This window comes from Pelophylax lessonae (assembly GCF_965119305.1).
Source record: "Pelophylax lessonae genome assembly, chromosome: 1".
Lineage (NCBI taxonomy): Eukaryota > Metazoa > Chordata > Amphibia > Anura > Ranidae > Pelophylax > Pelophylax lessonae.
Window position 1 is genome coordinate 77,541,185 of NC_138768.1, and position 14,663 is coordinate 77,555,847.

A 14,663-nucleotide genomic window follows, 5' to 3' on the forward strand; every position below is an offset into this window, starting at 1 on the left:
TATACAAAAAAAATAAAAAATTGGGCGACTTTTACGTTTTTTTTTTATTCACAAAAGTGTATCTCTTCCAAAAAAAAAAAATTGCATTTTAAAGACCACCGTGCAAATACAGTGTGACATAAAATATTGCAAAAATCGCCATTTTTCTATTGAATCTTTATCCATTAGGCCATTTTATTCTCTAGGGTCACTGCTAAAAATATATATATATATATATATATATATATATATATATATTTTACACACATATACATACACACTATATTATATACCCTCACCTTGTTAAAAAAATAAAAATAAATACATTTAAGCCTGCATGGCCAAGCCTTTTTCTGAAACTTTTTGCTTTCAAGTTAAAATCAGTATTTTTTGCTTGAAAATTACTTAGTACCCCCAAATATAAATAAATAAATAAATATATATTACACACATATACATACACACTATAAATATATATATATATATATATATATATATATATATATATGTATATGTATTTATTTATATTTGGGGGTACTAAGTAATTTTCAAGCAAAAAATACTGATTTTAACTTGAAAGCAAAAAGTGTCAGAAAAAGGCTTGGCCATGCATGCTTAAATGTATTTATTTTTATTTTTTTAACAAGGTGAGGGTTCACGTATACTTTAATACAGCCTTTTTCAACCAGGGTGCCCAGGCACCCTGGGGTGCCTTGAGACTTCTTCAGGGGTGCCTTGGCAAAATGCCTAAAAAGTGCCCAAAATTTTAATACAAAGCCTGCCTTTTAGTTACACAAAGCCACAGGTTTTAATTGCGCAGCATTTCAACCTTCTAGCTGCCGGAGTCCAAACAACCATTGATGAGGAGGATGTAAGACGCCTACATAGCATCCTTGTTTCACTGTCCCCTGCCCCTCTCCATTAGTGTTGAGGTCACATTAGCTGAGTGATTGAGAAAAAATGAGGGAGAAGAGAAACATTGGAATACTACTCAGCACCAGTTTTCAAACATGTATTTACTTTGAAGGAATAAACCCCCTCCAATGTTGGGTTTCCCACATGTGTGGATGTTGCTGCATTATGTAAAACTATTAGAATAGTTTTTATATTTTAGAATGGGGTGCCTCAAGACTGTCCATCATTTTTAAAGGGTGCCTCCAGATTGTCCAAAATTTTAAAAGGGTGCCTTGACTAAAAAAAGGTTGAGAAACACTGCTTTAATAAATGCTGAAACGTGATCAATTTATTTACAGTATAGCCGGCCATACACGGATCAAAATGCGGCCGGATCAGCAAGGACTGGCTGAATTTCAATCCATCTATGGGTTAGCTGGTTGCACACAAATCAATCAAATGCCTTATGTACAACCAGTCTGTCGGGTTTTTCCTGAGTGATCAGTGCTGCTGACTATGGCTGGCAACACTCATTGTATTCTAATAGCAGGGAAGGCTCTGCACGGGCAGAATACAATACCACAGCAGGAGGGATTCCCCCATCTGCACCAAATGTCTGGAGGCATTTTCGTTTGGTGGACTTTTTTTGAACGAAAAAAAAAATGCATACTATTTGGGTTGCCTAAGTGTTTTTGACCAGGTTTAGCTGAGTGAGTGATATACATAGAGAGAGATACTATATATCCTCTATTTACAATACAAAGAGAAATGGAGAAATAACAGGTCAGGTAAAGAACGAGGATGGGTGGGGGCAGAGCCTGGATCTCCGTTGGAGAGGTCTCACTGCCAAACTCTTTGGAAGAATACTGACAGTGGTAGGCGAATTCATACGAAGATAATCAACCAAAGCTAAAAATGTCACCTTTAGGTATACTGGATTCTGAAATTCCTACAGATGTATAAAAAATATCATACTGGCAAATGACCCTCGGCACTGTCCAGTAAAACCTTCCTTATTACAGATATTTAAAAACAGAGGTGTATCAAAATGAAAATTCCGGTACTGCATGTAAAAATTCAGTATGCACTTAACCAAAAACTGAAAAATGGACAGTTTTTAAAAAATATATACCGTATTTATCGGCGTATAACATGCACTTTTTCCTCCTAAAAATGGAGGAAAAAGTAGCAGTGCGTGTTATACGCCGATATTAAGAAAAAAAAGTCCAGAAAGCAGCGCCGAGAGGTAGAAGGGGGCGGGCGGCGCCGAGGAGAAGAAAGGACGCGCTGTAATCGGAAGTTCCGCTTCCTATGCCAACGTCTATCATAGGCGCCGGGACTTCCGATGACAGTGCGTCCTTCCTTCTTCTCGGCGCCGCCCGCCCCCTTCTACCTCTCGGCGCTGCTTTCTGGACATTTTTAAAAGTGATTTGTATAGTGGCACTGGCGCTGGCGAGGCTGCGATTATGGGCACTGGCGAGGCTGCAATTATGGGCACTGGCGCTGGCGAGGCTGCATGTATGGGCACTGCGCTGGCGAGGCTGCATGTATGGGCACTGCGCTGGCGAGGCTGCATGTATGGGCACTGGCGCTGGCGAGGCTGCATGTATGGGCACTGGCGACACTGCATGTATGGGCACTGCGCTGGCGAGGCTGCATTTAAGGACACTGCGCTGATGAGGCTGCATTCGTGGGCACTGCGCTGATGAGGCTGCATTCGTGGGCACTGGTGAGACTACATTTAATTTTAAAAAAATGTTCTGAGTTTGAAGCTGTTTATTTTAAATTTCAGCTTTTTTCCTGAAATTTCTCCCCTAAAAAATTTAGGTGCATGTTATACGCCGGCGCGTGTTATACGCCGATAAATACGGTATATATTTTCTAAATTTGTAATTTTATTATATTCAAATTTTTAATAGCATGAAATAAAATGAATATGAATTTATTTTTGGTTATTATAAACACAGATAAACCTATTTTCTGCCATTATCGGCACTTATAGCCCTATTTTCAGCAACCATTATCGGCACCTTTTTTCTATCTCAAAAAAGCTGATAACCCTATTTTAGGCCGATAATTTTCGGCGGCCGATATATCAGTGCATCCCTATTTAAAAAGATTAATGTTAAAAGCACAAGAGAAGGAACAAATAGAAGATCACATCCAGTTTATAGTCCTAATAAAGGAATAAACCTTCTGAAAAAGTTTAGAATACATTTTATGGATGATGGCTCCCATGTAAAACGCTATTCCCAACAAGGTGGGATCCCGGACGGCAGCACACCCAGACCTTCATTACTACAAATTCCACATGCATCTTGCCCTTTGTGTGCACTTACCGTACTGACATCCAGTGGTATGATAAAGACGATTATAAAGCACAACCACCAGGCCAGCAATGTAGCCACCAAGACAAGTCTGTGCTGCTTCTTGAAGTCTCCAAATCGGTGGAGGAGGAAGAGGGCGAGAAAAAACACAAATACAATCTCTATCCCAAGGGCGGCTCCGCTCATTGTTACCGACCTTCTTTATCCTCTGGGGATACCCAAATACTTTACTGGATCAATGCTGCAAGACATCAAGGTTACAGGGGGGCTTTTTATGTCAACTAAAAATGCAAAGGCAATTCCTTAACAAAAAATAAATAAATAATATTTTATCAAATGTATTCAATTTAAAAGCTTTTGGAGTAAAAAAAAAAAAAAAAAATCTATCTAGTTTTCCATTTAGGTACATTTATAATTTAGTTTATTCAGCATGAAATGGAGCTTAGTAATGTAGGCTGTATATTCTGCAATATTTACATTTTTGGTAAACTCATTCAATGAATCCAAGTTCTGCAAGCTGAGATAACATGCACTGCATTGATGCATTCACACAATTTGGCCTCTTTCACACATGCTTTCCGATCCGGTCCGCCTGTCAGTTTTTCAGGCAGACTACCGGATCGGATGCTCCCTGCATCCCTATGGAGCAGCGGATGTCACCGGAGACATCTCCTCTGACACCCACTGCTATCCAATCCGATCCCTCGCCTTGTTGTGTCACTGCCGCATCACCAGTTCTCCCATTAAAGTGAATGGGACTGTCAGTGAGTCAACAGCAAGTCAGAAGAGGAGCCGCTGCGGGACAGAGATGAGTTATTCTTTAACCACTTTACCTCTGCTCACTGAGCTGCTACTGCGGCAAAGTGGCTCGATAACGTCTGACGACGTAGACCTATGTCGCCACGCCACCGGAGGCTCGCTCCCGCTGTATTCAGTCACAGCGGGAGTCGAGCCAGGGGAGGAGCGGCGGTGATCACCGCCGCTCTTCCCCGATCGTCGGGGAATCGAGTGTGGAGATGTAAACAAATTACTCATGTAAACAAAGCGGGCGGATCTCCTAAGTGACAGACAGGGTCAGATTGCAGGGTTCAGCATAGCTTAACCTGCGATCTGTCCCTGTGTCACTCAGTCCCCTCACCCAACACACTAGAGTAAGCACCAGGCATACATTAACCCCTTTATCACCAATAAAAATTAACCCCTTCCCTGCCAGTGTCATTTTTACAGTACAGTGCATATGTATAGCACTGAATACTGTAGAAATGTCACTGGTACCCCCCAAAGTGTCAAAAATGTCAGTCAAGGGTCCGATCTGTCCGCCGCAATGTCGCAGTCCCGCAAAAAAAAAAAAAAATATATAGCAGATCGCCGCCATTACGCGTTAAAAAAAAAAAACACCAAAAATGACAGAAATCTTTCCCTTAGTTAGTAAACACAATAACTTTTGCGCAAACCAATCAAAATACGCTTATTGCAATTTTTTTACCAAAAATATGTAGCAGAAAACAAATTGGCCTAAAATCATAAAAAAATTTTGATTTTAACATTTTTTTGGGGGGAAATTTCATATAAAAAAAATGTGAAAAATATTGTTATTTTTTCAAAATTGTCACTCTTTTTTTGTTTATAGCGCAAAAAGTAAAAATCGCACAGGTGATCAAATACCACCAAAAGAAAGCACTGTTTGTGGGGAAAAAAAAGGACGTAAATTTCGTTTGGGTACGGCGTTGCACGACCGCGCAATTGTCAGTTAAATTCGCACAGTGCCAAATTGCAAAAAGTGGCCCAGACGTAAGACAGCAAAATCCTCCGGTGGTAAAGTGGTTAAAAAAAATTATGATTAGATCAAATCCACCCTGTCTAGTGCTGTGATCTTTTCACAAAATGAATGTCTCAAAATCTAGCTTATTCAGAAGGACATACACTTAAATAAATGAAAACCATATTTAGAATGTCCTTTTTTTTGCAAGAAGTCATCCACAAGTAAACAGGTAAAACATTTTGCCATAATAATGACTTAAAGCATTTGTTACTCCAACACTTCATATTCCTGATATAGGACTGCTGTACCGTGTATTTGTATGAGAAAGTATCCTGTTCTCTTTGGATTGCTTCCTTTATGTGAAATCCCTGGTGTAACTGCTACTCCCTCTGCTTTCCTATTAAAAACTGACCACACTAAAGAGGAGAGCACATCGTGGTCAGTTCCCTAGCTATGCTGGGAACTCAGTGTACACTCCTCAAATGATCAGACTTGTCCTGACATGCCCTCACTGCACAACCATTCACTGGGAAGCTCAGTGTGCTGCTGCTTCTCCTCCCCACAGCTCTTACGCAGAACAGAGGAAATGGGATCACTTTTTTTTTTTTTTTTTTTTAAAAGGGAAAAAATTGATTTATAATGTATTTTTATATATATATATATATATATATATATATATATATACACACACACACACACACATATATATATATATATATACACACACACACGTTTTGCCTTTCATTTCTATTTTAAACCGAATGGGTTGTGAGGACTAACAGTACTGAAAAATATGAGCAAAGTATGAAGTTACGTACATTGCCGTACCTCTGCAACAGTGTTCGTCAATAGCGGTCTATACATCCACCAAAAATGCAATTCAGAAATATAAAATGAACAATAAAAAAAAATGTGACTGTTACATTGAAGAGGGAAGTGAAAGAAGCAAATGATAGAGACTGGTTATAACTTGTTAAGACTGCAATTGTGAAATGTTAGACAAAATCGCTGAAGAAGCTAACCATTACTTCAAGGGGAAAGGGAGAGCGAGTTCTCATCTTAAAGAGTAACTCCCCTTTTGTGACGGGGTGGCAAGATTTTTGTCTGCCGAAATCTGTACTGACTGACGGAAAATCGGCCGTTGTGGTGACGGCCAACAAAAATTTTATAGCCTGCACACCAGATTTTATTCAGAGTCGGTTGTCGGAAGCATCATACTAACAAGCCGAAAATTGGCCGATCGGACGTTGGCCGAAAATTCACAGCCATTAATCGACGCGTGTGTACGGGGCTTTAGGCTCTTCACATGATCTTGATTCCTCTTGTGAGGAATGGGGAGACCTAGTCTCCTCTGGATCCCCTCTTTCCGCACCCTGCGGCAGAGCTCCAGCCACGGTCCTGAGGCCTGACTCTCAGTGGGAGTCTGCATCTTGTCAATCAGGGTCTTGAAGGCACTAAGGGTAGAGGAAAGCTGATCTCTTACTGAAGTGAGCATCATTTGAGAGGATATAGTTGGGTCATCCTTCACTAAACTGTCTATGCACGTGCGGCAGACCACTTTACTCCACAAGGAGCTTAGCTTTCCCCCGCCAACTGCACATTTCCTCTTGGGTGGTTGCGCCTGGACCTTGTCCGGAGCCTTGGACTGCAAACAAAACATAAAAGAAAGCCTAGTTTGAGAATCAGGCCACCCAGTTCTCCAAAACACACCCCAGTGCAGGAGAGAGGAAAGGTGCTCCTTCACCAACCCCCACAAAGATTATGATGGAGGCCCCACAGGATATGCAAGAGGGAAGAGTCCCCAGGCTTACTTGAGAGATGCTGGTGCCAGAGCCTGCATCCGCTGCCTGAGCAGTAGCTGCAGAAGAGTCCATCCTGATCTTCTTTGTGTTCCACAGGCTCTGCTGGGTGTCACAAATGACACCAGCTTCCCAGCAGTCCCCTGTTCGCTCTTTTGAGACTGTGACTAGCGTCCCCGGTGCCCGCTGATGACGTCAGCATGACCGGAAAAGAAGCTCTGCCCCTTGTGCCCTACACGCTGTTGGATCGGCAAATGCGCTCTCCTTCCCCCCTGCTCAGCCAGCCACTCTGCCGGCAAGGATGCCGTCATTCCGGGATGCATCATGTAAGGCGGACAGAAACCATCCCTCTTGCTCCCCTGACAAAACCAGTGTTCTTGGCCCTCCCCAGGCACTGAGGACAGGAGATAAGCAGCCACCACCAACCTGCAGGTATGAGGTATCGCACTGGGCAGGAGAAGGCTGTATAGGATTCTCTACCAAGTCTCCATAGGACAGACCATGAGACCCAAAGAACCAGATTCCAGGAACACGTTACCCCCCTGTCTGAAGGAAACACTAATACTGAAGGGGGAGGACTAAATGACCGCCTTTTATCTGGTGGGGTTAAAGAGGAAGTAAACCCTCCTCTGACACTTTTACCTATAGGTAACCCTATGATAAGGCTTACCTATAGGTACTGTAAATATCTCCTAAACCTGCACCGTTTAGGAGATATTTACCTTACATGCAGCCAGTGACGTCACTGGCGCATGCGCTCTGAAGGAACCGCCGCTGGTGCCGTTCCTTCAGAACCCCGTGCCGTGACCGTCGGCTCCCACGCGTGTGCGCGGGAGTGACATCACCGCGGCTCCGGCCAATCAGATGGCCGGATGCCGCGATCCCGGAAGAGGGGCGACTGAACATGTCGCCCGTCATACAGCTAAGCGGGAGGCACGGCGGGGTCTCGTTCTAAGGTAAGTATTTCATAATGGGCTAGTATGCAATGCATACTAGCTCATTATGTGTTTGTCTTTCAGGTTGTAAAAAAAAAAATCATAAATGAGTTTACAACCTCTTTAACGCTTTTCCTGTCCTGGTGGGAGGAGCCCTAGGTCTCATGGGCTGTCCTGGAAGACGACTTGAGAAAGTTTGTTAAAATCCCTGCAATGTACAGAGATCACCCAGAGGGGAATATTTTTTCTCTACAAAAGTGGAGTTCTTCTTAAAGAATACTACAAGGCAAAGCAGAGAAGAGCGAGTCCTGGTCCTAACATGTGGATCACCTACATACTGAAGGTAATTGATAAAAAGTTATTGATTGTTATTTTGCATGTTACAGCCTTTCTGGGCCCTAAGTAAGTACGCGGTGTCCATTTTATTGTTTGTGCTAGGGTCTGTATAAGTGTGAAGAATAATATAAAATCCTGAATGCAAACACTAAATATATTTTTTTACATGTATTATAGAGTTTCGGGAATCAATTAGTGATGCACCGAAATTTCAGCCGCCGAATATTATCACCCGAAAATAGGGTTTTCATTGTTGTGCCGAAAAAAAAAAAAAAAAGTGCCGATAATGGCTGCTGAAACCGCCCGCGATTTTACCTTACTTATGGCCTTTTCACACTGCTCTGTAAGCAAAATCCTTTTTGCTGTGTTTCAGATAAATTTTCTGTGCGTTTCTGGGTTACCTGCACCTGTGAAAAATTAACATGTGACTCAAAAACGCACCAAAAAAAAGTGGTGCGGTTTTATTGCAATTTTCATTCATTTCAATGGGGAGCTGTGTTTTTTTGGTGCATTTTTTCAAAACCGCACAAAAGATGCAGCATAAACGCACCGTATCCATAACGCAGTGGTGTGAAGAATCCCATAGGATTTAAAGGGAAACATTTTTCTCGCAAAGTTAAAACGCAGTAAAAAACGTATCAGTGTGAAAGAGCCCTGATTGTGTGTTTCTTAAAGGTCATGTGATTTTAAAGTGGAGTTCCGGGCACAAAAACATTTTTTCAATGAAAATACCCCCGGGACAGTCAGGGCTAGTACATTCCACAATGGCTAGCCTCTGATCTGTCCCGGTTCGCACTTACCTGCAAGAAGAAATACTCACTTGTAAAATTTCTTCTCCAGCGTTGCCATCTCTGTTGTGGGCAGCTGAAGCCAGTGCGTCCTCTTCTGCGTCCTCTTCTGTGTCTTCTTCTCCCAGAATGCGCCTGCACCGGCCCCTCTCGTCACTTCCGGTTTGCAATGATTCCTGGGAGCTGAACGTCATCGCTCCCAGGAATCAATGCGACGGCACCGGCCCCTTTCGTCACTTCCGGTGCGGCGCCGCATTCCTCCACAGCTTCTGGGCATGCCCAGAAACTGTTTAGCAAGGAATGCGGCGTCGCACCGGAAGTGACGAGCGGGGCCGGTGCCGTCGCATTGATTCCTGGGAGCGATGACGTTCAGCTCCCAGGAATCATTGCAAACCGGAAGAGACGGCGTGGGCCGCGGCCGCCGAGGGAGGAAGTGGAAGAAAGGTGAGTATATCTTTCTACAATAACAAGGTAAGTAAAAAAAAAAAAAAATCCTAACTATCCATTTCTGTTTCAGGTGAGGAAAAGCAAGCGGATGGCCACAAAATCGATCATGTCGATTTTGTGGCCGGAACTCCGCTTTAAAAATGCATCAAAAACACAACATTGTGCATTTTTATGTGTTCTTGCTGCGTTTTAATTCATTTCAATAGGGAAGTGCGTTTTTTGGTGCGGTTTGCCAAATATGCACCAAAAATGCAGCAAGAAGGATTTTTAACACCGCTGCAAAAGGTGCCGATAATGGGCGAACAAACTCACATTCATTTCAATTCATGATATTGATTAAAAAAATGTAATACTAAAATTTATAAAAAATATATATATTTTTAAAAACTGTTGGTTTCAGTGCATCCTGAATTTTTGGTTTTCGATACCAAAATTTTAATTTTAGTGCACCACTAGAAACAATCCTTTTCCAATGGTGCTCCTTCCAATAGATGATGCAGACGCATTTCATTCCATATAATAGTAGGGAGATAAGCTGGAATAACTGAATTAAACTAATTGCTGTGTCTAATATCATTGCATGGATGAATACACGTCTTCCAATTATAGTTTGTTAATAACATACCAGCAGATGTCACAAGACTCAATGGTTGGCAATAATTACGCAAGATAAATATAAACTAAAAAGGAGTAATAAAGATACACAGTGTTCCGGTCAGGGGGTCAGAAAGGTGGAACAAACGTCCTCCCCCCACCAAGGAAAAACTTTTTTCAATGAGGTTAAAAAGATTGGCACAGGTATAATATACTTTCTACAGCTTACTGAAATGATCTGTAAATCTGCACAGTACAGGTGACAGAGTGCCTTGTGCGGCAGAAATTCCGGTTTAGGAGCAGCCAGCCTGCTGTGCTCTAAGCCTTACAATTCTGCAGTCTGCTCCTGTGCCCCCCCCCCCCCCCCCACCAGCTCCCCGACACCCAGCAAAGCCTGGCCTGGCAGGGCAGGAGACCTCATTTTATTCTGCTGCAGGTAAGTGCCTGCCCCAGCCTGTGACTGGACAGTGAAAGGAGAAGCAGCACACCGATGAGCTCATCCCTCTGCATTAAAAGAATAAATGTAATGGCAATTAGAATGCCAGGTAGCCAGGCCACAGATTGTCATATGCTTCCTTAGCATCAGTGGACAGGCACAAGCACGTTAACCAATAATACCATGTGTCCTTGATTGCTAGGATACAGACTGGTATCCTAGCAACCGATGACACTGTGCAACCTAGCAACCAATGACGCTGCGCAGCCTGCAGCCTAGCAACCAATGACGCTACGGAGCCTGCATCCTAGCAAACCAGTGACAATACGCAGCCTGCATCCTACCAACCAGTGACGCTGCGCAGCCTGCATCCTAGCAACCAATGACGCTGTACATACTACCCCCTAGCAACCAATGATGCCGTGTAGCCTGCAACCTAGCAACCAATAATGCCACACAGCCTAGCAACCAATGACGCTGTGCAGCCTCCATCCTATTAACCAGTGACTCTGTGCATCCTAGCAACCAATTATGTTGCGCATCCTGCATCCTAGAAACCAATGACGCTGCGCTTCCAGGAAACCAATGACGCTGCCTATCCTGCATCCTAGCAACCAATGACGTTACGCATCCTGGCAACCAGTGACGCTGCGCATCCTGGCAACCAATGACGCTGCGCATCCTGCACCCTGGCAACCAATGATGCTGCGCATCCTGCACCCTGGCAACCAATGATGCTGCGCATCCTGCACCCTGGCAACCAATGATGCTGCGCATCCTGCACCCTGGCAACCAATGATGCTGCGCATCCTGCATCCTAGCAACCAATGACGCTGCGCATCCTACATCCTAGCAACCAATGACGCTGCGCCTCCTACATCCTAGCAACCAATGACGCTGTACATACTACCCCCTAGCAACCAATGATGCCGTGTAGCCTGCAACCTAGCAACCAATAATGCCACACAGCCTAGCAACCAATGACGCTGTGCAGCCTCCATCCTAATAACCAGTGACTCTGTGCATCCTAGCAACCAATTATGTTGCGCATCCTGCATCCTAGAAACCAATGTCGCTGCACTTCCAGGAAACCAATGACGCTGCCTATCCTGCATCCTAGCAACCAATGACGTTACGCATCCTGGCAACCAGTGACGCTGCGCATCCTGGCAACCAATGATGCTGCGCATCCTGCACCCTGGCAACCAATGATGCTGCGCATCCTGCACCCTGGCAACCAATGATGCTGCTCATCCTGCACCCTGGCAACCAATGATGCTGCGCATCCTGCATCCTAGCAACCAATGACGCTGCGCATCCTACATCCTAGCAACCAATGACGCTGCGCCTCCTACATCCTAGCAACCAATGACGCTGTACATACTACCCCCTAGCAACCAATGATGCCGTGTAGCCTGCAACCTAGCAACCAATAATGCCACACAGCCTAGCAACCAATGTCGCTGTGCAGCCTCCATCCTAATAACCAGTGACTCTGTGCATCCTAGCAACCAATTATGTTGCGCATCCTGCATCCTAGAAACCAATGTCGCTGCACTTCCAGGAAACCAATGACGCTGCCTATCCTGCATCCTAGCAACCAATGACGTTACGAATCCTGGCAACCAGTGACGCTGCGCATCCTGGCAACCAATGACGCTGGGCATCCTGCACCCTGGCAACCAATGATGCTGCGCATCCTGCACCCTGGCAACCAATGATGATGCTCATCCTGCACCCTGGCAACCAATGATGCTGCTCATCCTGCACCCTGGCAACCAATGATGCTGCTCATCCTGCACCCTGGCAACCAATGATGCTGCGCATCCTGCATCCTAGCAACCAATGACGCTGCGCATCCTGCATCCTAGCAACCAATGACGCTGCGCATCCTACATCCTAGCAACCAATAATGATGCTGGGCATCCTACATCCTAGCAACCAATGACGCTGCACATCCTACATAGTAGCAACCAATGACGCTGCGCATCCTACATAGTAGCAACCAACTACAGTGTGCAGCCTGGTTGCCCGTATTCTCGCATCCAATGATGCCTGGCAGCCTACATCCTAACAATGACGCCTGCCAGTCTGCATCCTAGCAGCCAATGATACTGTGTTTAGCCTGAATCCTAGCAACCTTTTGGGAACCCCTGCTGTACAGGTACAGACCCAACCACAAGCCAGCTACAGGGGGGCGGCACACAGAGGGCTGACACATATCAAGTCCTGACCCCCTTCAGCTGATAAACACGGGGGACAGGGAGAGACGTAACACAATTCACTCACCTTTCTCCAATCCAGAGATCAGCAGAGGAGATCCTTCACCAGGTTTGGGTGCAGAGACCTGTAATGAGAATGGTAGAAGAAGTTGAGGAGTGTTGTGTACCCTGTGGAGGGTTCAGGTCAGACACCCCGGGCCCCCTCCCCCCACATGTCCCCTCCCCCCACATGTCCCCTCCCCCACATGTCCTGATCAATGGATAGAGAACTGTAGAAGGATCTGACATACAATCACATCTGTCCATGTAGAGGAACCTCTGCCTGTCCTGTCAGCCTGAACTATGGAGACTGTCAGCCCTGTGTACAATGAGTCATCATCAGGAGACATGACAGAGGATGAAGGAGCCGCCCTCACCTGGCCGAGCCGCCTGTCCTCACTCCGCTCCCCGGACTATCATCCCCACTCTCCGGCCCGAATATCTCAGCTGACAAGACAAGAAAAAAAAAATCCAAATCTCTTACATCACTTCCGAACTACTTCCGCCCGACACCATCCCCAGCCAGAGGATTCGTCTTGTGATTGTACACTCAGCAGCTGCTGTGTTGTCTCCAACGTGGGAGCCATTTTGTCGGAGCTTATCCCATAGAGCGCTTCGTACTTTGGACTCCAGAACAATGGCCGCTTACTGAAAGTTTTCATTGCTATCTAATAATAAGGGCTGGGGGATGATGATGATAGATATTATTGTTGTTATTATTATTATTAATAATAATAGGAATAATACTTATTGGAAGGACAGACATAACAGTGTTTTCTAAGCAAAAGTTTTTTGTTTTTTTGGATAGTGTGGGGAAAGTTTAGACCAGGAGTCTTCAAACTATGGCCCTCCAGTTGTTCAGGAACTACAATTCCCATCATGCCTAGTCAGGTCTGTGAAAGTCAGAGTTTTACAATGCCTCATGGGATGTGTAGTTCTGCAACAGCTGGAGGGCCATAGTTTGAGGATCCATGGTTTAGACCCTCTGTCCAGTTTTTACTGCTGTTGTGGTGAAGCAAATGAGGGAAAAAAACAACATTTTCAAGTTGCCCCCAAAACAAATGGTGAGAGAAAATGTTCCCATCGGGATGTCTGTTCTAGAGGGAGAATTCCCCTCCACCTGGGAAATTTTATCCAACTTCCTGTTGTGTCTCGGAGACAAAATATTAAGAAAAATTCCATCAATGGTAAACAGACGGCAACAATAAATGGATCGCCAGGTGAAAATACAGCAAAGAAAGCTTAAAAAAGACAACAAATGCAGCCACCACGCGTAAGAATTTGTGCGCTGTAATTTTAAACATTTTTGTTTTTGAGTTTAATACCGTTTTAAACTTTTGCTACCCAACCCAAAACTGAAAGAAATACAATTTTGCATTTTTAAATAAAAACTCGACATTGGCTCTGACCCTCTCCTGCTCTTTTTAACCATTCCTGGACCGGAAGATTTTCCCCCTTAACAGAGATGTATAGTAACTAAGTAGAACTACTTCACTACTGTACTTAAAGCGGAGTTCCACCCAAAAGTGGAACTTCCGCTTTAGGGAGTCCTGACCCCCCGACATGCCACATTTGGCATGTCATTTTTTGGGGGGGGGAGCGGGTACCTAGTTTTGACAGGTACCCGCTCCCACTTCCGCTCGGAGCGCCGCGGCGCCCTGAGCGGAAGTTCTCCTCTCCCCCTCCCTCCCTGCAATCTTCTGGGACACGTCAGAGGTCCCAGAAGATTGCCGGCCAATCACGGCGCGCAGCGCGACTCGCGCATGCGCAGTGGGTACCCGGCTGTGAAGCCGCAAACTGTAACAGCCGTGTGCCCACAGCAGTGATGCCGGCGCCAAGGGAGAGGATCGAGGCTTCCGGCGGCCGCATCGCTGGACCGTTGGACAGGTGAGTAAATGGCTGGAACTCCGCTTTAAGTACCGAAAGGCGGTATCTGTACTTTCCTGGAGTAGAATTTTTTTCTCCTACTTCCACTTTTACTTCACTACATTTTTTCGATGATTTCAATACTTCTACTCCGATATTTTTTTTTTGTGCTGCAGAGTTACTCGTTACTATTCTAAAAATTACCACTGCCAGAACAGTAGATGGCAGGTTTCATGAAG

General features: G+C 44.8%; 2 protein-coding genes across 2 annotated transcripts in view; one reads left to right on the forward strand and one right to left on the reverse strand.

Annotated features, from left to right (window-relative positions):
- Nucleotides 1–12,707, reverse strand: part of LMBRD2 (LMBR1 domain containing 2) — a 74,783-nt gene extending 62,076 nt beyond the window's left edge. Inside the window, exons 1-2 of the mRNA XM_082243775.1 lie at nucleotides 12,587–12,707; nucleotides 3,213–3,441 (exon numbers count right to left, since the gene is read on the reverse strand). Of these exons, the coding sequence (XP_082099901.1) occupies nucleotides 3,213–3,386 (174 nt within the window). The 5' untranslated portion in view covers nucleotides 3,387–3,441; nucleotides 12,587–12,707. The remainder of the gene's footprint in view (nucleotides 1–3,212; nucleotides 3,442–12,586) is intronic.
- SKP2 (S-phase kinase associated protein 2) overlaps nucleotides 7,063–14,663 on the forward strand; it is a gene marked incomplete at its 5' end in the record, with an annotated part of 46,935 nt that continues 39,334 nt past the window's right edge. The window contains one exon of the mRNA XM_082275199.1: nucleotides 7,063–7,193. Coding sequence (XP_082131325.1) covers nucleotides 7,063–7,193 — 131 coding nt within the window. The remainder of the gene's footprint in view (nucleotides 7,194–14,663) is intronic.